Source organism: Felis catus, chromosome B3, assembly GCF_018350175.1.
Source record: "Felis catus isolate Fca126 chromosome B3, F.catus_Fca126_mat1.0, whole genome shotgun sequence".
In the NCBI taxonomy this organism is placed as follows: domain Eukaryota; kingdom Metazoa; phylum Chordata; class Mammalia; order Carnivora; family Felidae; genus Felis; species Felis catus.
In genome coordinates, this window is record NC_058373.1 from 114,483,780 (window position 1) to 114,506,958 (window position 23,179).

The 23,179-nt window shown below is 52.1% G+C and overlaps 1 protein-coding gene across 7 annotated transcripts in view; it reads right to left on the bottom strand.

The window, feature by feature from the left end:
* ACTN1 (actinin alpha 1) overlaps positions 1–23,179 on the bottom strand; it is a 95,190-nt gene that overhangs the window by 27,037 nt on the left and 44,974 nt on the right. For all 7 annotated transcript variants that reach the window (XM_003987768.5, XM_003987769.6, XM_003987767.6 and 4 more), the window contains exons 2-6: positions 17,701–17,815; positions 13,173–13,292; positions 6,301–6,387; positions 3,894–3,981; positions 3,298–3,376 (exon numbers count right to left, since the gene is read on the bottom strand). In XM_003987768.5, coding sequence (XP_003987817.1) covers positions 3,298–3,376; positions 3,894–3,981; positions 6,301–6,387; positions 13,173–13,292; positions 17,701–17,815 — 489 coding nt within the window. The remainder of the gene's footprint in view (positions 1–3,297; positions 3,377–3,893; positions 3,982–6,300; positions 6,388–13,172; positions 13,293–17,700; positions 17,816–23,179) is intronic.

The window sequence follows — 23,179 nt, forward strand, 5'->3', positions numbered from 1 at the left end:
TGCTCACATTCCACAAAATCTGAGGGCACCTTCGCACAGCCACAACCTTTGACTATTCTGGCTTCTGCCGCCACATCCAGAAAACTCACTGGGGACTGGCGAGGACGTGGAGAAATCAGAACCCGTGGGCACTGCTGGTGGGAATATATAATGGTGCGGCCCCTGTGGAGCATAGTATCCTCCACAAGCGAAGCACAGGGTTCCTGGTAACCCAGCAGGCCCACTTCTGGGCATATCTCCCGAAGAATTGAAAGCGGGGACTCAAGCAGATGTGCGTACCCCCGGATTCACAGCAGCATTATTCACAAGAGCTAAACGGTGGAAATAACACAAAAGCCCACTGGCACATGAAGAGATAAACCAACTGTGCGATCCATACAACGGACTCTTACTCCGCCTGAAAAAGGAAGGAAGGAAATTCTGACACACGGCACAAGCAGGGTGAACCTTGAACACGTCGCGCGAAGTGAAACGAGCCAGACACAAATATCGTACGATGGCCACTTACACGAGGCATCTAGAGTCAGATTCATAGAGTCAGAAGGTAGAGGCTGGGGGAGGGGGAGGGGAGAGTGATGGTTTGGCGGGTTCCGAGTTGGAGTTGTGCAAGATGGAGAGAGCCCTGGAGGCGGAGAGTGATGGCGGCACAGTCAGGTGAATGCACTGTCACCACCCCATACGCCTCGACGCAGTTAAAGCTTTTAGATTATACGTGTTCTGCGTTTTTACGTATGTTACATTTTATATTATATACATTCTACCACAGTTAAAATAAATTTTTTTTTTTTTGACGTGGGAAAACACACAACCCAGTGATGGGAGCTCCTTGCTGACCCTCCCCGCTCCACGTCTCGGTGCCCCCTGGTTTTGTCAGCCCGGGACCCCGTTTCCCCATTTGCTACGGTGAGAATCACAAAGTTACAAAGAAATCAATACATTCACTCTGGATACTTTCAGGAAGAAACTGCTTAAAATAGAGAAGGTGGAGTCCTTCTGGAAAAGCTTCTGACAGCTTCCAGAACGATTTAAAAACCACTGCCAAGCAGTGAGAGTCACTTCCGTCCAGGGCCTCAAGCAGTCCTGCACACCCGCCTGCCCCACTCGATTCCCAGGGACCGCCAGGCCCCCGTGCCCACCTAAGGCCACAGCAGGAAGAGCTTCCCAGTCAAGAGCCCACGGCTCTCCCCTGTGTCCCAATGCCAGCTGGCTCTGGCAACCTGTGCTTTCTGGAAAGCATGCACACTTCAGTGGGCGCAGGTCTGTGCTAGGATTTGGGCTGGATTTTACTGATGCTGCTGAATTAAGGAGAGGGGAGACACAGTGAAACAGGGAGAAAAGAAAAGACACACGGGGGTGGGTGGCTGGTTAGGTATCAGACCAAGGCCCCTAGACCCTCACCTCCGGAATGGCTGAGGCTCCTGGAGTCTGTGGAATGGGGGAAGGGACTATAGTCACAGCCAGCAGGACCCCACTTTGTATGGGGTGGCCAACAGCTCTGGATTAAGTGGCTGTCACCCCACACACCGCCATAGGGATACATGCACGCTTGTCACCAAAGCACATCAGGCAAACAGTAAGGAGGTATGTGATGATGCCTCTTAAAAATATTTTTTTTAACGTTCATTCACTGAGAGACAGAGATAGAGCACGAGTGGGGGTGGGGCAGAGAGAGAGAGAGAGAGAGAGAGAGGCAGGCACAGAGCCCAATGTGGAGCTCGAGCTCACCAACTGTGAGATGATGTCCTGAGCCAAAGTTGGACGCTTAACCGACTGAACCACCCAGGCGCCCCAGTACGTGAGCGTGCCACTTAAAGCAAAAAATCACTGCTTCTAGGGTTTCTCGCCTCAGCTCTATTTGATGTGGCCACACAGCGTTCAGGTAAGTTAGGGGGTTCTCAACCTGATTTTCTTCCTTGCAAGGCAGCTGACTTAGAGCGCAGGGACCCTCCTACCCATTAAGAGGGTAGCTGTCCAAAGCCACGTGCAGGAGCGGGAAGGCTTTCTCTCCTTCAGCGGGTGGGCCAAGACCCCAGCCTCAGGCTTGGGCCCGACTTAGAGAAACTGGAGGGGGTGGGAGTCTGCTCCTTTTCTCCCCGACACCCTGGAAACGGAGGGCTTGACACCATCATGGAGTTCCCAGAGCAGCTCCCGTACCGGCAACATCCAGCCTTGCTTCTGGGGGCACAGGCCAGATGGGGGTCTTCACGGGACACTGTGCTCTCCAAGTGTCAAGGTCAAGTGGAGAAATACAAGAAGAGCCATTCCTAGCAGCTGCCTTGTCAAGAGATTCACACACATGGACAGGTGACATTCCAACCCAAGGTCTAGATCATCAACTGGGGGTGTGGGGAGGGCTCTAGGGGTGGCCTCTTGGTGTTGGGATGGGCTGAGAGGGAAGCTGGTGAGTGAGGTCAGAGTGGTCCCAGACAGGCCTCTCCAAGGTCTTGGCCAGCCCAGACACCAGAACCACCTCGAGGTTAGAAACACAGCTCCCACGCCCTGGTCTGCTCCACAACACATACGTGTGCTCAGGAAAATCCACCAGCTTCATGTCAAGACCCTAAGTGTGATTTCACTTCTTGATTTAGAAGCAGCTAAAGAAAATCCCCCACCCATGGGGCACCTGGCTGTCTCAGTTGGTTGCGCGTCCAACTCTTGGTTTCGGCTCAGGTCATGATCTCATGGTTCGTGGGTTCAAGTCCCGAGTCAGGCTCTGCACTGTCAGTGCAGAGGAATTCTCTCTCTCTCTCTCTTTCTCTGCCCTCCCTTCCCCTGCTCGTGCTCTCTCTCTTTCTCTCAAAATAAATAGAGTTTAAAAAAAAAGAAAAAAAGAAAATCGCTCAGCCAAACGTCAACAGTGACAGGGACCTGTGGGGACCGTCCAACAGCAACTCTTGGACATGGACGGAGGTAAATGCCTCTAAGAATATGCAAACAGCTTAAATTTAAAATATTATATCCACTTTACAAAACCCAGAAAATAGAAGGGGGAGATGCCTATTAGTGTTCCAATACCCCAACAAAAGGCTGCAGGGGTTTGGACATTCTGTGAGCTGTTCAGGTCAGCAAGTACATGCGTGCTGTGCACAGAGGGTACCCCAGCGGCCCTCACAGTGAAGGTGTTTTTCTCTTTCTCTTGTAGGCTATCTCCTGGACTAGTCTAAGGAGACCAACCCCCCCACCCTTACCATGGCCATGGACCCTCAGAATAAGGGCCCAGTCCTGCACTTCACCCCCACCCCGTCAGGGACCCAGCAAGAGGGCTCTGGCAGTGAGAAGTCAGGGAAGCACACATACCTTCCGCAGCTTCCCATAGTCAATCAGCTCAGGCCGGTGTCGGTGGATCAAGGCACAGAAGCCGAGGCCGTCCTTCCAGCTGCCCAAGGGAGAGAGAAGGGTGGGGGGCAAGCTGGTGAGTAGGGCCGGGCTCTAAGGGTAAAGCTCTAAGCAAGGATGGCGGGGGGGGTCCCCTTCTTTGTACCAGAGGTGAACCCACGGTGCTTTGGAGCAGGAGTGAGAAGACAGGATGGGAAGGCACACTCCTTCTGGCCACAATCCCAGGCTCTGGGGTCAAGATTCTATGGGGCGCGGGACGTTCGCACACCTGTCATATCCAACTATCCTCTCCGCCAAGGTCTTTGTCCCTCCTGCTCTGTTCCAGTGCCCTAGGCTGGAACCTACAGGACACGCTCCTTGGGGAGCTCTCCAGCAGCTGGGGCGTCGACCGAAAGTGCATAGAAGTAGCCACATCAAAGGGTTTGCGGCACACCCTGAGATAGCAGCTTCTTCCCCAAGGACCCCTGCTCTGTTCTGGAGCTGAGGCTAACCCAGCCAAAGGGGCCTGGGGGAGCAGCTGATGCTCTGCAAGAGCCCCTCCGCCCCTGGCCACTCACCTTATGTGGAAGTTCTGGATGTTGACGTTTTTGTAAGGGGCCGTCTTTCTCTGACACCACAAGAGCAGCCCCTCCTTCGCGGAAGTCTCTGTGAGGAGGGAGATGAAGGACAGAGAGGTCAGTGGGCTGGCTTGGTGGAGGGAGGGGTGTTGGTTCATGGGGAGTCCCCACCATGACCCCAGGGTCCATACAAAGACCCCCTAGATGGCAACCCTGCTGCTTCCAGGCCATCAAGTCTATTTCCTTGACAAAGTCTGAGTAGCTATTTGAGAAACAAAGAAGCAAACTAGGCAGCTTTTCAGGGCTGGCCACGTTACACATTTAAACACTGAGACAATGACCTTTCAAACTTTCAGGTCTCCCCCATCACTCCCTGTTATTCAAAGACATGGGAGCATTACAAAATAAATCAGCAAGCTGTATCAGGTCTATGTTTGATTGGTCTATGAAATCTGAAGTCCCAGAATCTCCAGACAGGGGTACATAGTACATAGGCCATGCAGAGTGCACACAGCTATACGGGGCAAAAGCATTAGGGTCATCTAAAACATAAAGTTGCCTTGTATTTAGTGCACCGCTGCTGCACGTGTGAAGCAGACAGGTGCCTCTAAGATAAAGCAGGCAGGTATCTGAGGGGACCCCAGGAGCTCCCAACACAGAAGGGCTGCAAACGACACTGCCCCCACGTGTTCACATCTGTGAATTGCAGATACGGCGCCCAGCAAAGAGGGTTCATGGATGATCTCCTTTCCTTTCAATTCACAAAATGGACTTTAAAATGACATTAAATGACTCCTGCAAAGATAATATTTCAAGCACAAGCAAACAATTAAAAAATCAGCAAAGCTAATGCTTCTACTCAGCTCCAGCTTTTCATCAGCTATATTACGAGATTAAAACAACGACAATTTAACCAGAGCCGACAAGGTCAGCCCCAAAGAATTAAACTAATCAGGGCGCCTGGATGGCTCAGTCAGTAAAGCATCTCACTTCCGCTCAGGTCATGCATGGTCTCGTGGTTTATGAGTTTGAGCCCCGCGTCAGGGTCTTTGTTGACAGCTCAGAGCCTAGAGCCTGCTTCAGATGCTGTGTCTTCCTCTCTCTCTGCCCCTCCCCTACTCATGCTATGTCTCTATCTCAAAAATAAATAAATACTTAAAAAAATCAAACTTATCAAGAAGGCAACTTGAAAATGGATTTATATCCATCATTACTAAAAAGAACCATGTTCAAAGTGACTATTGTGGACACATTTTTAACCACTTCAGCCCTAAATACCAAGTATCTATAAATAAAACTTAGACCTTCACATGGCTGTATCATCATGTGTCAAACCAAGATTTCTATAAGCAAACAATTTAATCTGCATTATTCTCATTAAAAAAATTACTTTGAATAAAAGTCTTTATAAGATTCCTGGGCCATAGAGGCACCTGGGTGGCTCAGTTGGTTAAGCATCCAACTTGTGGTCTTGGCTCAGGTCATGATCTCACAGTTCGTGGGTTTGAGCCCCACAATGGGCTCTGTGCTGTGAGTGTGGAGCCTTCTTGGGATTCTCTCTCTCTCTCCCTCCCTCTCTACTCTTCCCCTGCTTGTGATCTCTCTCTCAAAAATAAAGATTAAAAAAAAAAAAGATTCCTGGCTGATAAAATGAATTTAAATTATAAATTTTAAAGTGTATTTTTTTAGTGATCTCTACACCCAATGTGGGGCTCAAACTCACAACCCCAGGATAAGAGTCACATGTTCCAATGACTGAGCCAGCCAGGCGCCCCATGAATAAAAAATATTTAAAAAATATTATCTCCGTGTCATCTTTTTGAAATTTGTTTTGGTATAGGTTTCATAATATGAATTCCAATACACAAATATAACTTATTACAAAATGAATACACGCATATCAGATATAAAGCTCAGAAACTGCTGGAGTGTGGAACCAAAAGTTCAGAGATCCCAGCTCCTAACTATGGTGGCCTCTTAAAGATCTGCGAAGTGGCCACCAGAGGGTGCTGTGGGAGCAAAGTGGAGGACCTGGGGTCAACTCAGAATCCCAAGACACTCCCTCCACGCTGCTATCTCCCTCCCTTTTTGGATTTAACAGCCCACAAACCAGGTGGGGTTTCCAGTTCCCCAGAGCAACCTCAGGCAGGCTTAGCGTCAGGGGGATTCCCCAGGGACCAACATACCAGTGGAAACCAGAACCCCAATCAGTTCTTATTTCTCTACAGACTAGGAGGGAGGGCAGATAACAGCAAAGGGTCAGAAGCCCAAGATGTGGCCCATGATTAAGCCCCCATTGCCAGGGGTCAGGGAGTTCTCCAGGCTGAGTCCAGGAAAGAAGATGTGATGGCAAGGGCAGGGGAGTGGAGGGGGCTCAGGGACTAATGGAACAGAGCAGAAGACCCACCTTCCACAGAGATGTCCTGGATGGCGAAGCGGAGGATGATGGTCCAGATCATGCCCAGGGTCATTTTCACATTCCCATCCACGATTTCTACAGAAATGGCATCAGGACATGTTAGGATGGCTCTTGGCAGGGACAGAGTTAAAATTCCCGGAGTGCCCACATCCATGGGTGTACCATGTAGTAAATCAAGGACCACACAGCTCCACTTCTAGGGAAAAGTGGGTATGGGTTTTTAAAGTACAACGAGTTACCACAGGTGACAGGAGAGAAATCTATTTGGAGGTGACCCTGAGCACAAGGCAGGTGTGATCAATTCCAATGGGGTACATTTGGGAAGGCAAGAAGGGGGTGTCTTCACCAGCCTGACAGAGAAAAAGGAGATGTTTCTAAATCATTGCAAATGTTCTGGCAATTCTGTGAGTCAGGGAAGTCGGGGCGATCACAGCTCTCAAAATAGCCACCTACACCCAAAAAGCCAGTGTCCACATCAGAAGGTAATCAACCCAGCAAACATAGATCCCTAACCCTCACCTGCTTCCAGACCAGGAGACAGTAACCCGGCCCCATGGCAAGGTACTCTCAGCTAAGAGTTTGGCATCCAAAGAATATCTATTTTTTTTTTTTCCAACCTGAAAAGCTAACTGTAGGACAAACCTACCAGAACCATGAGAAGGAGTAAGTTCCAGGAACTCCCGATATCCTGAGCCCGTGTCCACTAGGGTCTGCTTCCCACAAACCCCTTAAACAAGAGTAGATTCCATTAAGGAGATGACATTCTAAGATTCTAACATCTTACCCCCTCCAAAGTGAGGGCAAAACTGCATGTTGCCACATGACCAAGAAGGTACAGAGCAGTGTTGCTGCTTCCTGGCGGGGGGCGGGAGGTGGGGGGTAACTCTGTGGAGCCTGCATGGGGGGTGGGGTCTAGAAGGAACAGTGTCCACGTTGGACAGGGGACAGGATGTAACCCTTCCTGCTAACGACGGCTTTAAATGCCCTTCCCAGAGCCCCAGATACCCGCGGGACACAGACCCGAGTCGGAGGACCTGGGTTAGAAACAGACAACTGAGCAGCATACGACCATCTTCTTTAACAGGTAAGAGAGCCAGCCAGCTCTTTGCAGAGCATGCTGGGGGGAAGTAGAGGCAGTTAATCAGTCAGGAGTCAGTTCATAAAGATTTGGTTTTTTAAAAATGCCTTTTCACTAGTGACTTCCGATGGTTTCGTATCTGTAACGTTTAAAGAGTTTATACAGGGAGAGCACCTGGGTGGCTCAGTCGGTTGAACGTCCAACTTTGGGTCAGGTCATGATCTCCCGGTTTGTGAGTTCGAGCCCCATATTGGGCTCTGTGCCGACAGCACGGAGCCCACTTTGGAGCCTCTGTCTCCCTCTCTCTCTGCCCATCCCCTGCTTGCGCTATCTCAAAAATAAATAAAACATTACAAATAAATTTAAAATTTTTTTAATTAAAAAAATAAAAGTTTATATAAATTGATACGGAAAAAATCTAAATTCACAATAGGCAAAAAACATGAATAAATACTTCACAAAATATGAAATATAACCAATTTATAACCATGTTCCTTCTCCCTGTGATTAAAGAGATAACATTTTCCCAGCTACTAAATTAGCAAAGTTAAAAAACAAGGAACACACACCATGATGGTAACAAGGCTACCACACTGCGGCTAGAAGTATAAACTGGTTGAAAAAAACACTTTCTGGGAAATAATTTGGCAACAGGATCAAGCACCTTGAAGTTGTTCGACTTTTTCACGGTGAAATCCACCTTTAGGAATCTGTCCCTAGCCAATGATCTGAAATGCAGAGTAAGGTTACTGCATAAAGGAGTTTGTCGTAGGGTCATTTATCATGGCCCCAAGTTGGAAACTTCAAGAATATACCAAGTTCGAGGTGTGACTGAGTAAATCCCCAGCCCCTGGCACCCCCATGCTCAGAACCTCCATAGCTTCCCACCTTACTCGGAGTCAAAGCCAGTGACCAGTGAGGCCCTCACGGTCCCCCCATCTCCTCCAGTCACATGGCCCCCATGTGACTTGTCCCTCACCTCCCTCCCATCTCCACTGCATCTTCTCCTAGAAACCTCCCACCTTACTCCCTGGTTTTTCCCCTTCTGACGCATGTATATGTGTATTTTCTCTGTTCCCCTTCCAGAACATAAGCTCCAAGGGGGGGAACAATTTTTCTGTTTTGCATCGCTGCTTAGAGCCCAGCATGGTGCCTGGCACAGAGAAAGCCCTCCATCAACATTTGCTGAATGAATGAATGAGTGAATGAATGAATGAATGAATACTGGAGGTCACTACACACGTGTGGGTGAATGGGTGGCGGTCACCCAGGCCTGGGGCTGGGAGAACATAACCGGACTCAAGCTCCTCCGGGGCAGGACCCAGGTCTGGGACAGAGCACAGGTGGGCTCAACAATTAACACAGCCACTAAATATTACATTCATGACTTTTTAATGACTTGGAGAAATCTTTGTAATATGGAAAGTGGAAAAAGCAAGTATGAAATTTCAGGGACGGTGTTTCAAATACAGGGGGCATTTTTTTAAAGCCTAGAAGAGGCTCCGGTGGTAACAGGGCCACGTGACCTTCCCATCGGAGGAGAGGCCGCTACATGGGTTCCCGCCTCTGCCCCAACCGTGAAGGCCAAACACCCGTGCCTCCTGCTGGCCCGGAGCTCAGCACCCTCCCAGCACTAAGGGAGACAAGCTCAGGGAGACAGAGTGCCTTCTTTCTTGGGTTTTGCCTGCTTACTCCTCTCTCCCTCCTTCCTCTAGAAACCCCCAGGGAGTTTTGCTCCCTGAATTCTCATACCAGATCTTTCGGGAAAGAGGAGAGCCAAGTACAGGCAAAAAGGGGGGGGGGTGTTAACACCCCATGCACCACCCCAGCCTCAGGGCCCACTGGCTCCCTGTCCCACCCCCAGAGAACAGCCCTCCCCAGAGGAGCCCCAGAACAAACCCTTTTCCCAGGCATCTGTATGTTTGGAGCAGGGACACCCCATCTCACCAGCAGGGGGCTACCACGCATGCTGGGTCCAAAAGGAGGGTCCCAAGGCCACCACTGGGCCCTGTGGACAAAACCACAATGACAGACTACAATGTGTGCCACGAGTGTGGGAAGAAGCGGCATGTTTCTGAATTTCTGGTCTACGGCCAGCCAAGGAGCTGCTCGCATCCTGCATTTACCCCCGGCCCCCACTCCAGGGATGCGGTTGCCTGCACACGATTCAGAGGGCAGAATGAAGACGTTCCACCTGGCAGAAACTAGACCTGGATGTCACCACCTCCCAGACCGATGCTTTAGTTACTGCACCCACTACCCCCTCCACCCCGAGGACACGTGAGAAATCATCAAGAGCACCGCCAGGCTCTTGGCCCCCAAAGCCATCAAGCTTTCCCTGCCCAAAGATCTTAACATAAATCCTTCCGGGTCCTCTCACCTGCTTAAATCCCAACCACTCACCTAGGACAAGCCTCAACTCTATGAAGTCTGGGCACTAAACCAAGTCTGGTAAAGGAAACCGTGAGGACCTATCCTAATCCCTCCGGGATGTACGCAAGTTCCCTGCCTTCGGCCTCCATCTGAACACCTTCAGGGACAGGGGCCATATGCCCCCCTGCCGGAGAGCACCCATTCCATTCCCGTGGGTTCTGCCCATCATGCAGAATCAGCCTGCCCAGGGGGGCTCCTGGGCCTGGTTCTGCCCTTCAGGGCCTGGCCGGAGTCTAGTCCTTGCACCACATGATAGTTCTTTAAAGGTCTTGCCCACGCCAGGCCTGCTCCCCTCGGCCCAGAATGGCTCCTCAGGGCAACCAGCAACACCTCCCCCACCCCAGCCCAGCCCAGCCCCCAGGAGAGCTCATCCCGGGTGATCCGCTCCACCGCGTTTTGTTATATAGTCTACAGCGGTAAACTTCATTTCATTAAAATAAACAAAGCCCACATGTGGCCTCGTCCAGTGTCCTGGCACAGCAGGGCAGCCATCACAGCATGATCTCAGTGCTCACCGTGAAACGGGAGAGAGGATTTCAAAGCGGAAGGCTCAGCCTGAAGCCCTGACTCCTGCAGGCAGAGAGAAGGTAAGGATGATCTCATTTTAAAGGACCCTTTAAAAATCTTTAGAGGAGGGGCGCCTGGGTGGCTCAGTCAGTTAAGTGTCCAACTTCCAGCCTGGGTCATGATCTCATGGTTCACAGGTTCGAGCCCAGCATCTTGTTCCAGATGGCTGATGGCATGGAGCCTACTTGAAATTCTCTCTCTCCCTCTCTCTGCCCTTCCCCTGCTCGGGTGTGCTCTCTCTCAAATAAATAAATTTTAAAAAATAATAATAAAAATCTTTAGAGGAGTGAGCCCATGTGAAAAAAATTGGAAACTGTGGCCAGCTTGGTTAACAGACTTCTGGGACCCAGAGGTGCTGGGTGGAGTTTGAGCCAGTGTCTGTCTTTGCTCTTCACCCCCTGCTGGGGGGAGCACAGCCAACCTGGCCCGCCACTTGGTCGCTGATGGGACAGTCCTATCCTTGGCCCCCGCATGGGACTCCAACGGTGTCCGGAGTGACAGGAAGAAGTTCAGACCTCAGCTCTGGAGCCCAAACCCCTGGGTTCAAAACCCTAGCAACGTTTGTAAGCTTCTGTTGCCTTGACTGTAAAATGTGGCCAGTGATACCCACCCTACAGGCCTGCCCTCAGGTCAAAGGGGGTATCCCATGCAAAGCATCCTGTCCAACCAGGAAAAGAGTCAGAACCAAGTGCTGTTCCCTCCCATCTGCCCATTCCCTCCTCCCCTTTGGACTTCAGAGTTTAAAAAAAAAACAAAACATTTTTTTGTTGTTGTTAGATAGCTATTAAATTTTTCTTTCTAAAAATCTGGATTTCTGGCTTCTTTTAAAACACTGAAAGATGTGGCGATGCTGGAACCCACATTCCCAGAGAGCAACAAACGATTAGAGATGCATGGCAGGTGCCCCGCTTAGAAGGACATGCTCTCCCAGTTCTCCACAATCCCCACCCATCCCTACGGTCATCCCTGACCCACCTTCTCCATCCTTCACTTCCCGGCCCCAGGGGACATGTGTGCTTGCTCCAGACCAGCTGAGTGCCATTTTCTTTGGTTTCCCAGCCCTGCTCGGTTGAAACTTTTTCTGCCACGTCTTTGTTCCTCCCTAACAGACCAACCTACTCTTTTCTTTTCTTCTTGTTAAAAAGCAGAGAATACGTCCCCACTCAGAAAACCAAGTACCCTGCCGTGTGCAAGTCCTTCAAACATTTACTGAGTACCTACTATGTGCATCACACTGTGAGGAGCCGGCGCCACACGGATGTGGAAGATGCAGTCTTTGCTCCACAGCTGAAGGTGTGCCGGGCCACACGAGGCCCTACCCATGACCGCTCAAGCATTAGCTTGAGTCCCCAGTAAGGCAGGGGATGGCAACATTTTTCTGTAAAAGGCCTGACAGGAAATAGTTTCAGCTTTGCAGGCCATATGGTCTCTGTCGCAACTATTCTGCCAATTGTAGTGGGAAAGCAGACACAGATAATATGCAAACAGACAGGTGTGGCTGAGTTCCAGTATTTACAAAAACCCGTGTCAGCCGCATTTGACATCACGGGCTACACTTTGCCAACACCGTGCTAACATTTGTGTTTGATGGAGCAATATTCAATCCCTCAATTTCTAGAAAAGAAGGGCGCCAGGGGCTTTAAATTCATCAACCAGAAGAGAGATCTGCTCCTGTGATTTACTGGAGCAAGTCCCCCACCCTCTTTAAGAAAAGGCCGCTCTCCAGGGGCATCTCTCTGGGGTCATGCAGACCGGGTCTGAGTTCTGGTTTTGCCATTTACTGCCCTTGGGACCTTAAGTAAGTTATTTCATCTCGCCAGGGCATCCGTTTCCTTCTCATCAAGTGAGGATAACCGGGGCCACCAGAGAGGGCCACTGTGAGGGTTAAATGAGATCACTGGTATACGGGGCTTTGACACACCCCCTCCACAGCATATGTGCTCAGCGATCGCAGCCGTGCACACACCTTCAATCGTGAATGAATGGACGGAGACTGTTTCCATCTCTAGATTTCTGGTGCTGCACAGCAGGTGCCCGCTGAGTCCTGGCTGAGTCCTTGGGACACAGTCCTGACACGGCCTGGTTAGGGTGTCCTATTCTAATCACCTCCACCCTCCCCAAATCCTTCAGAGCCGCCCCAGTGCACACAAGAAACTGCACTGCCTCTTCTAAACCATTAAGAACAAGCTAATAACAATTTATACTGAGCTTTAAAGTTTGTTTTTTTTGTTTTTCTCAAGTGAAGAAAAAAAAGAGTCAAGAAGCTAACAGGCAGAAGAATGCTATTCGGAATGTCCCAGAATGTCCCGGAAGGCTTCTGGACATCAGTCTTCCCGGGACTCTGTGGAGCCTCGGGGCAGCCCTCGCTGTCCAACCCAGTCCGTGTCTGACACTCTCCAGGCAATAGGATTCTCCACCCCGGGCAGCAAAGTGCAGGCAGGCCTTCGGGCGAGGGAAGTAGCATTCCGCTCACACGGGACCCCATGGCACCAGGATTAGGCTGGGCGTGTGGAGGAGGGGCTGGCACTGGGGTGAGGACCAGGGAGCTGGCCCTTGGCTTTCCAGGAGGCAGACCCGGGGGTGGGGGGCACAGAGACTGGATGGAAAGCGTATTTGTTACATGCAGAATCCACAGGTCGACCAGGTAGAGGTGCCGGCAGCCTCACTTCCAAATGCCCCCAGCGATGCGGGACCCGGGGAGTCAGGGCAGAAAAGGCCAGGAGAGCAGAGAGCAGAAACTCAGGCTCCGAGAGGAGCCAGCCCACCAGCAGGCCTCACTCACCTTCGGCTCCAATGGACACGAGCTTGACTCCCTTGCTGGCGATGAAATCCAGGGCCTTGTTGACGTTGGAGATCTTGTGCACTCTCATTTTGCCTCTCTCCGGCTTGGCCAAGCGCTCCCCTGAATACAGACCGAGAGGGAGGGCAGGAAGGGTGAGATGCTGTTTCCCGGGACCCGGGCTGCTGCTCTCACGACCCCCTCGCCTGGCTGCGAGCGAGGGCCACGCTGGCAGGAAACCACAGAGAGAGCCGACCCTGCCTCTTTCTGCCACTTCTCAGACCTGAACTGCTTGCCTCCACCCAGCAGATCTGTAGTAAGCACCCCCCCCCCCAATCAGGGACTTGGCTGGGTGCTAGGAATAGAGGGGTGAATGAAACCGTTTCCTGCCTTTGTGCACTTACGGACCAGGAGGAGCTTCAACAGAGAAACACACAAGTATATGCAAATGAGCAAACACCAAGAAGGATAAATACTTAACAAAAGGATGCAGAGGAGCACAGGAGGAGGACAAAGGGCTTAGGGAAGTCAGGGAAGGCCTGTGAGTGGGAGGGCAGCCAGGCCAGGACAGCAGGGAGTGATGTTCAAGGCAGAAAAGGAACAGCACATGCAAAGGCCCTGAATCCCTTCTAGTCGGGAACGTTCGGCCTGGGAAGGTGTGTCGGCACTCTCGAATATTCTGGAAAAGTTCCTGGCGTTTGAATGGAGCTGCCCACAGCCTCCCTCTCTCACTTGAAACCGCTGCCTCCCGCAGGGACATCGTTGGCTTGGCTCCAAGTCAACCCCCCCACCCTCACTCCACCCCCTCCTCCAACTCAGGTGTCAGGCTCAGAAGCTGTGGGGAAAGGATGGTGCCCCCAACAGCCCACTAAGAGCACTTTCGGCTCAGAACAGAGGCACTCGGGGCCTTCTCGAAACTATTTGAAAAATTCATGTGCCTAACACGCGCGCCCATACCGGGGGAAGGGCACAGAGCAGTAAAGTCTCTAAGAGGCCAGGGGCACCAAAGGGCTGAGCCCCAGACTCAGTACGCCTGCACCTGCCACGGTCTCCAGCACAGCCAGCTGCACACCCCTCTGTGCCACACCAAGCACGTGAGCCGCCTGGCTGAGGGAGTTCAAGGGGCTGGGCGGCCACAAGGTCAGAGCAGCGCTTCTGCAGGGGGCCTCCCGGCCCCCCAGCTTCTAGGGAACAGACTTCCTGCTACAGATGGGATGAGGCAGTTCCCAGGGAAGCACAGCTGGGCTTTTGTGATTAAATCAGGACTTTCCACTCGCGGCCGCTGCTCAGCCTCTCCAGCAAGGTACCCCGCCGTCCTCCCGGGCGGATGACACGCCACATCTTCCCACAGGATGGATGGAAGCGGCACCCCATCCCGCCCCCCGCCCCGAAGGCCCTCCTGCTAAAGACCCAGCCGTCAGGTCCCACCAAGCCCGGGCTCCCCAGCCAGCTGACGGCTGTGCACACCGGCTGGGACAGGACGGCGGAGGCGGTCAGGCGAGCAGTTCTCGAACTTCAGACACCCAGCCTTCACCTGCCTCCTACGTTTCTGATTTAGGAAGTTTGGGGCGTGTTCCGGGAATCTGCAGGCTGACAAGCAGTCCTGTGGACTCTGGTGTGGGTGGTCCAGGGACGCTTCTCAGAGAACCTCTGCAGGCAGCAGCCCCTTCCTTCCGTCACTCTATCCACCTCAAGACACTCAAGGAAGAAAAGGCAACGTCTCAGTGACTCCATTTCTCCCACTCCATGGGAAGAGACGAGCCCGCTTCACGGACACACGCCGGTCCCGTTCAGTGGGGACACACTGGCAGCTACACAGAAAAGCCCAGTTCAGGGCATCCGGTCACCCCACTATTTGCCAAGCATCACCTACATGCCGAGTACAATCTGAAGCACTTGAGACACAGAGATGAGACCATCCCTGTCCCCAGACAGCTCAGGGTAGAAGGGGGGAAAAAAAACCAAGTGAGCCAAAAATGATCATGCCACGGGGAAACTAACACAGTAGAGGAATTAATGGGGTGTGACAGGAGCCCAAAGGAGGGCGGCCACTCACATGGTGAAAGCCTTCCTGGAGGGAAACCCCGAGCTGAGTTTTAAAGAATGAAAAAGAACAACACCAGGTTTGTTTAAACGAAGAAATGCTGGAAGAGGAGGCAGGGAAGGATGCTCTAAAAGGCAGTTAAAGGAAAACAGTATGGCAGTTCCTACAAAAAGTTAAACATAGAATTACCATATGATCCAGCATTTCTACTTCTAGGTTTACACCCCCAAAGAACTGAAAGCAGGGACTCGAACAGACATCATCCACTCATGTTCACAGCAGCATCTTTCACGATAGCCACAAGGTGGAAGCCGTCCGTCCAAATGTCCCATCAGATGAGTGGATGAGCAAAACGTGGCACGTACATACAGTGGGATATCAGCCTGCCAAAGAAGGAGATTCCGACACGTGGTACAACACGGATGAGCGCAGAAGACGTCACGCGGAAATAAGACAGCCGCAAAAGGACACGTGTCCTGTATGATTCCACTGTTATGAGGTGCTGAGAACAGGCAAACACACCGAGACTAAAAGAATGGTGGGCTTCCAGGGGCTCGAGGGAGAAGGGATGGGGGCGTTAGTGTTTAATGGGCTTGGAGTCTGCATGGCATGATGGAAAAGTCTAGAGATGGATGGTGGGGATGGCAGCACAACACTGGGAACGTACTGACTACTTCTGGGTACAATTAAAGATGTTCAAAATGTTGGGGGCATGGGTGGCTCAGCTGGTTAAGCTTTCAGCTCAGGTCATGATCTCACAGTTTCGTGAGTTCGAGACCCGCGTCAGGCTCCATGCTGATGGTGCAGAGCCTGCTTGGGATTCTCTCTCTCTCCCCCTCTCTCTCTCCCATTCTCTCTACCCCTCCCCCATTCATGCTGTCTCTGTCTCTCTCAAAATAAATACTTTAAAAATGTTCAAAATGCTAAATTTTATGTTATGCAGATTTTACCACACACACACACACACACACACACACACACACACACACACACTTCCCCACCCCACCCCCAATGCACAGATTTCACCTGCAAGAGGTTATTTAGAAGTACTGGGGGGGAAAAGTCAGTTGGAGCTTATGCAAAAGCCCAGAGGGTTTCCAGAAAGCATGTCATTGGTGAGGACTGCATGTCTCTTGGGGTGGCAGAGGGTCTGAGGTCTGATACCTTTTTGGGAAGTTAGTTGAAAACAAAACAGGTGCCAGCTCACAAAGGATCCTTCAAGCTATGCTAAGGAATGCGGGCCGCAGGCTTCGAGCCCTGGAGAGGCACTGAAGGGCTCTGAGCAGGGAACAGGGAGACCATATTTGGGCCGTCAGATGGTCCCTCTGGCTACGCTGTGGGTGATGGACTGCAGCGGCGGGGAAGGAGCCAGGTGGGGGTTGCAGGCCTCTGTGGACCACCTAGGTGAGAGCTGACCCAGGGCCACACTGATACCACGGTAGCAGAGGTTAAAAGGATAAGAGAAAGGGGCGCCTGGGTGGCTCAGCTGACCGTCCGACTTCAGCTCAGGTCATGATCTCAAGATTCGTGAGTTCGAGCCCCACACTGGGCTTGCTCCTGTCAGCACGGAGCCCACTTTGGATCTTCTGTTCTCCTCACTCTCTGCCCCTGCCCCGCTCTTTCTCTCTCAAAAATGAATAAACATTAAAAAAAAAAAAAAAAAAAAAAGAAAGGATAACAGAACGGACAGAACTTGAATGCCCAGTTGGAGACAGAGGAAGAGCGGTCTTTGATTCCTACATTAGGTTCAGAAGGACAAGATGGAGATGATGAGAGGAAAGAGGTCTGCCGGGGCCAGGGCTGGTCAGCACAGTTTGGGACACGCTGAGGGGACCGTGGGGGGCATGTGGGTGGAGATGGGGTTTGAGAGAAAAGGCTGGACTGGGACCAGGTCTGGGACTCACTAGGGTCAAGGTAGAAGGTAAAGTGAAGAGAGTAGCTATGATTACCCAGTGTATGAACCAAGGTGAGAATGTTGGAACCACCGACCCCTAAGGCATCGTGGAGGAAAGGTACTCATAAGAAAGTGGAAATGTGCATTCAAAGGGAGCTGCCCCTCCAGATTTCTGGACATCCAAATTCTACACGGGGGGCCAGATAAGCGAGTGGGATCATCTGGATATAGGCAGATGGGTTCTAGTGGAGCTGAGGTTTGGAGATGGTTACATAATGACCCCAAAGTCCAAGCACTCTGGAGGGGGAAGGGACCTCCGAGACCACCCTCCATACTCCCTCGTTTTGCAAATGAGGGTGCTAAGGCAGAAAGGCAGTGACATGTCCAAGGACACATGGACGGCTGGCCGCGGCAGAGCCGGAAGCAAACCCGGTCTCCTCGTCTTAATTCACACAGGTCGCCCCTGACTTCTTGCAAGAGACCCACAGCTCACCACGACCAAAGGCAGAGCAGAAGCAGGTGGCAGACAATGCTCCCAAAGCGGCCGAGCCCAGCAGGCGGCACCCCGTCTCGGCCAGGGCGGCCCACCTCACCTGAGATGACCTCCAGCAGCAGCATGAGCTTCAGTCCGTCCCGGAAGTCCTCCTCGATGTTCTCGATCTGCGTCCCCGCCTTGCGAAGGTGGGAGTTGCACCATGCCGTGAACGTCTGGGCAAAGGAAAGACGAGCAGGCGGTCAGGCTCCCCACAGGTCCCATGGTCTCTGAAGCCCTCACAGGGGCCTCCGGGGGTCCCCAGGACCCACCTGCCTCATGCCCTTTCTAGCTGCTGTGTTGACACCAGTGGGATGGACAAAGCAACATGTCCTTTAACGCCTCCCCAACCAACCTTCTTCCAAAAACACCACCCCGTCCACAGCAGAAGGGCCAGCAACTTACCTCTTGGGGTATAAGGCTTAGTTTCGATCTTCACAGTTACAAGGCAGATTACCCCAGAGGTAACATATTAAGCCTTACTAATTAATTAGGGCAAAACAGTTCGTTAAATCCTTGTCCACTTGGCAGGGACAAGGGAAAGACTTAGTTAAGTCTTGTCGGGATCAGAGTTCAGAGGCCCGGGATCAGGATAAAGGAGAAAACGGTGAGCATCCCGATGCCCGCGTGTGTGTATGTTTGGGGTAGGGATGTGGAGCCACCTCAAGCTGCAAGAGTGTGAGGAAGAATTCCAGGAAGGGAATCTAAGGAGAGAAAATGAAAGACCGTCTATATTGTAATTTTCTAGCCGGTGGGGACAGAGCAGCAACACTGAAGCCTCTTCTGTAGCAACCAAGCAGTCCTGTGCCAACAGCACCACCTTGTGGCTCAAACAAGGAACAGGGTGACTCAACAAGCAGAGAAAAAAAAAAAAGCGCGTGCTTCAATTTCCCACGCCCGCCTAAAATCTGGGCAGGGGTCTTTCCCCAGCTGCCACATTCCACCCGAAACAGAGAGAGGAACTCTCTTGCTTCAGATCCAATCCACTTTTGGCAACGCCACACTTCTATGCATCAACCAAACGGCACTCAACTACATGGGGGCTCAAGAGCCAACGTCCAGCCCCCCACAGCAGGGCCAGTCAGCATTCTTCCCACCTGCCCTGCGAAGTTGCAACAGTGAGCAGTGTGTTACTCAGCAGCAGCAGCTGCCCCAGAACTACCCTCCTCCTCAGCAAGGTCACCAGACTCATGACCCCCCCTCCCCCACCACTTCCTCTTGCCTCGGAGGAACAGTTAAGTGGCAATGAACTGGCAGAAGGGAAGATCGCCACACCGGTGACCATCAGGGGAAAAGAAATGGTTGCTTAGGTTTATAAGGAAGAATTACAGAGCCTGTGAGCAGGAAGAAGGGATAACCGTTCACGTAGGTGAGGAGAAGAGGCAGTATTATGACACCCCCAGTTAACAATGCCTCACTAGGAATTTACCAACATGGGCTACTTCTCTGTCCCTGCAAACACACCTCCACTCTGTAGGCCAGTCTGCTCCCGTGAGAGAGAAGAGGCGCGTATGTGCTCTCCAAAAGCTTTGCGAAGGTTGGCACAAAGGCTAAGGGTGGGCAGAGGGCGTAGACGAATCCTCAGCCTGGAATATCCTCTAGGTCACGCTTGGCTAGCTCATGCTCATCTCCCAAGATCAGGCTAAGATATCACCTCCTCCGGGAAGCCTTCCTGACAGGCAACTGCCACATCTGGGTTGGGGCACAGAGCCCAAAGCACCCCACACCCGCTCCATCCTTGCCCATATCCCACTGCATGTTCCTTGCCTGGCCACCTGCCAGAATGGGAGCTCCTGAAGGTGTGGACTCGCTGCTCTCCCCAGAGTCCCAGGCACAGAGTCAGGGACACAGCAGTGACCGAAAGAGCAAAAACCCCTGCCCTGTGCAGCGGACATTCCAGTGGAAAACTGGGCAACTGGGGAAGGAGCCAGTGAGAAGCTGATGTGAAGTGAGGGGGCCTAGATGATCCCACTGCGCCTGTGGGTGACGCCGGATGGTATCAGAGCAGGGGGCCACACAGTGCCCTCAGGGACCCTCCGGAAGTGTGAGACGACAGCTCAGAGGAAAGGGCAAGAAGGAATATTTACTGGGTGCCCTTCCTTTGTGTTGGTGCTACAACCTGGCAGGAAAAGAGAGGGCACTTAGCCTTTATCTTCATTTTGTTAAGACTATTTTGGTCGTTGTAAAAAATATTAGAGTGTTAGAGAAATTTTTTATCTTGAAGATAATTTATTTTGTGGTTCCGTATTCTCCCCCAGCTGCACCTGTCCATATACTACTGCCTGGATGTCACCACACTGTGTAGTTAGCGGTGGGGGGAGTCTTTCTTCATTTACCACCATCTTGGATTTCCACAGCGCCTTGTTCTCATCTCCCTTCCAGGCCCACACTCTGCCACTGCCTGGAGTTTTCTACAGACCAGAGGGTAAGTGGATCCACACCCCTCCCCCCCCCCCCCCCAAGCAGGGGACAGTTTCAGTCCTAATGCGGCCAGAGTCCTGGCGGGAATCACCAGCACAGCTGGGGCCTGTGAAATCTCACTGTTTACCACCCAGTTGTGGAGAGGGGTTGGGGATGAGAGGAAGAGGCTGGTTTTGAAAAAAGACACTGCTTTTGCAAGAGGAAAATGCTGTTGAAAGCAGCCAGCCCCATTTCCTGGGGAAGCCAGGCTCAGAGCCCTGGGAGACAGAAATGCACCTGTGTTTGCTCACGTCTCCCACACAAAACCCTGCTTCTGAGGCCTCTGGGACTGCGCTTCGCTAAAACCCTCAGTCTTGCATCCCGGGCCCCACTGATGATGCCTTGAAGGGGCGTCTGAGCACCTCCCAAATAAGACAGTTCCACCAACAAGCAGCACCCATCACGCAACTCAGGCTTACATAGGAAATGGCGGAGGTAACTTGGTGACCGAGAACGTGCCTTCGAGATATACCAGATCTGGATTCAGTGCTTAGATCTACTCTCTTCAAGCTGCGTGACCTTCAGACTACCCTCCCTAAACTTTAGTTTCCTGAACAGTAAAAGAGAGACAGTGACGGCATGCTTTAAGTCAGGAGGATTCACTAGAAAACACTTAGAAAGTGCCTGTCACTTAGAAAAGTGCACAATCCATGGTAAAGGAGGAGAAAGGGTAGCTCCCCTGAAACCTCCCAGTGGACCCATCACTCTGTGTCCCCAGCCTGCAGCCTTCCCACCAAACTCTGCCTGGGGCCCACCCCAAAAGTGCGGCCCTGGGTTCCCAAGAAGACACTTAGTGTGTCTGAGAACGCGGATGTGTTACGGGAAAGGACTACCATTGTGTGGGGTGCAGAAAGCATGTGACTTTGACAGTGGCCTTGTGACTCCTCAACAGAGGAGAGACTAATAGGGTAAAGAGCGTGTGGGGGGGAGCGCGGGGGGGGGGGGAAGTACAGCACCAGCAACGTGGGCATCCAGGCACACCGCGCAGTGATATTCTTTCCTCCAGCATATGGCCCCACCTGTTGTGTCTGAGACACTGAAGATTCACGCTTCCCTGGCCAGGGCAGCATTTCAGGAGCTCCTTAGTAAAGGATTTATTAAACTGTGGTTTCCAGGCCCAGAGCTCAAGTAATTTCCACAAGAAACACGAAGGGTGGAGGGGTCTCAATTGCTGGTGAAGACGCACGAACAGACCTTGGTCTTGATGCTCAAGCTCCAACATTATGACCGAGGAGGACACCTGCCCCTTAGCAGTGCCCCAGGGGTCCAGCAAGGAGGAAAAACCAGCAGCCACAATGGACGTCCATGGCTAGAGACCCAGGGCCCCTTGACCCCCAGTGCGGGGAGCAGTGCTATCCCAGCAGGGCTATGGTCCAGTCTCATTCAAACGGAGGGCAGAGGGCCATTTTATTGCCTTAGTCCCTGCCAGGCCAGGCCCCATTGGACCTTCCCCTTGCTCCAACTGCATCATCACTGGGTCCATCTTTGGCTCACAGCCTAAAGAGATAGAGGGAACCAGTGGGCTTTCTGTGGATGCACGCAGTTGCAGAAATGGGCTCGGGAAACATGCTTGGGGCGCCATGCTGGAAGTGCTCGCAGGTTCCCTTTCCCATTTCACCCTCCTCCAGCCCTGCGGCAAGTTCTGAGGGCGCTGGACAGAGAGAGGGGGGCTAGCGGAGAACCTGGACCCTGTTCAACCTCTCACTGACCTTGAATTATCTACCCGTATCCCATCTGGATTACCCCATAGGCATGACTCAGAGGCTGAACCTTTAAAGTCCAGCGGCGTTCATAGCCTTGATCTTGGTGGAAGAAGGGAGTGCAAAACACGAGATGCTGAAGCACAGGAAGGTCACTCTACAGAGTGAGCATCTAAGAGCCTGGAAGGGTTCATTCTAAAGAAGACAATGCAACCACTTCTGGTCAGGTGGGCACCTTGGGCCAGTGACACAACAGGGCTCTGCCTCAAGGCACTCATCTGTAGAATGGGGGGTAATATGATGGGGGTAATAAGAGCATGGGGTTGGAGGGGCCAGTAAGACGATCTGTTCAAAACATTGAAAAGAGCCTGGAAGAGAGGGACTGCTTAATAATTACCTATCGTGACTGCTACCACACTAATTAGAGTTATTGCAAGCTCCTGCTGCCCAACATATTTCACCAAAGAATGTTAGAGCCGGGAAAGACGCTAACATCACCCAAGTCAAAGCCTCACTTCACAATGGAGGACACACGACCAGAGAAGGCGAGTGGCTTTTCCCAGGCCACAAAGTTGGGTGTGTTCACAAACCAGCCAGCCTCCTGACTCCCCACCCCACACACTTTCTGTTCCACCAGGACATCGTAGATTTCAGATTCAGGTACAGGTGGGCTGAATCTTGTGGAGTATCACTGAAAATGGGTCACTACGAAGTGAAAATACCAACTAGACAGGATCTGGATGACTCTGGTCAGCACTGGCACAGAGTCTGAGCTGATGAAACGTCAACAGAGCTGGCGTGGGGTGGGCAGCCTCTCCGGGGGCCGGGGGCAGCGTGGTGGAGAGGGGTGAGGGGAGCAGAGCCACAACACAGGCAGGTGACCACCAAGACATGGGAGGGCGTTCTGGATGGTGAGCGAATCAGAAACACGTCTTTGCAGGGAACTCTGGGAACTGGGGCTCTTTGACCAGGAGGACAGAAGAGAGGGCTCAGAGGCCACCCCAAATAGCTGAAAGATCTTCCTGTGGATGAGCAAATCAGCTTGCTGGGTGCAGCCCCAGGCGGGACAAGGCAGAAGCAAAGAGCAAGCCTGACCTGCATCTAGTCCCAGCTCTGCCCCTGAGTGATCCTGAACAAGGGACGTCACTTCTCCCACCCTCAACCTCCACATCTGTAAAATGGGTATAAGAAGAGAACCCACCTTGAAGGATGGTGAGGATCAATATAGCAACACATGGCAACTGCTAAGTACAACCATGCCCACATCAGGTTCAATGAATGGTGGCCACCGTTACTAGGTGGAGGACAGGAAGCTTCCGGGAAGGCTGGAGTTCAATGTAATAAACAGACCTAATGTTGGATGTACAGTGTGCTATCTGC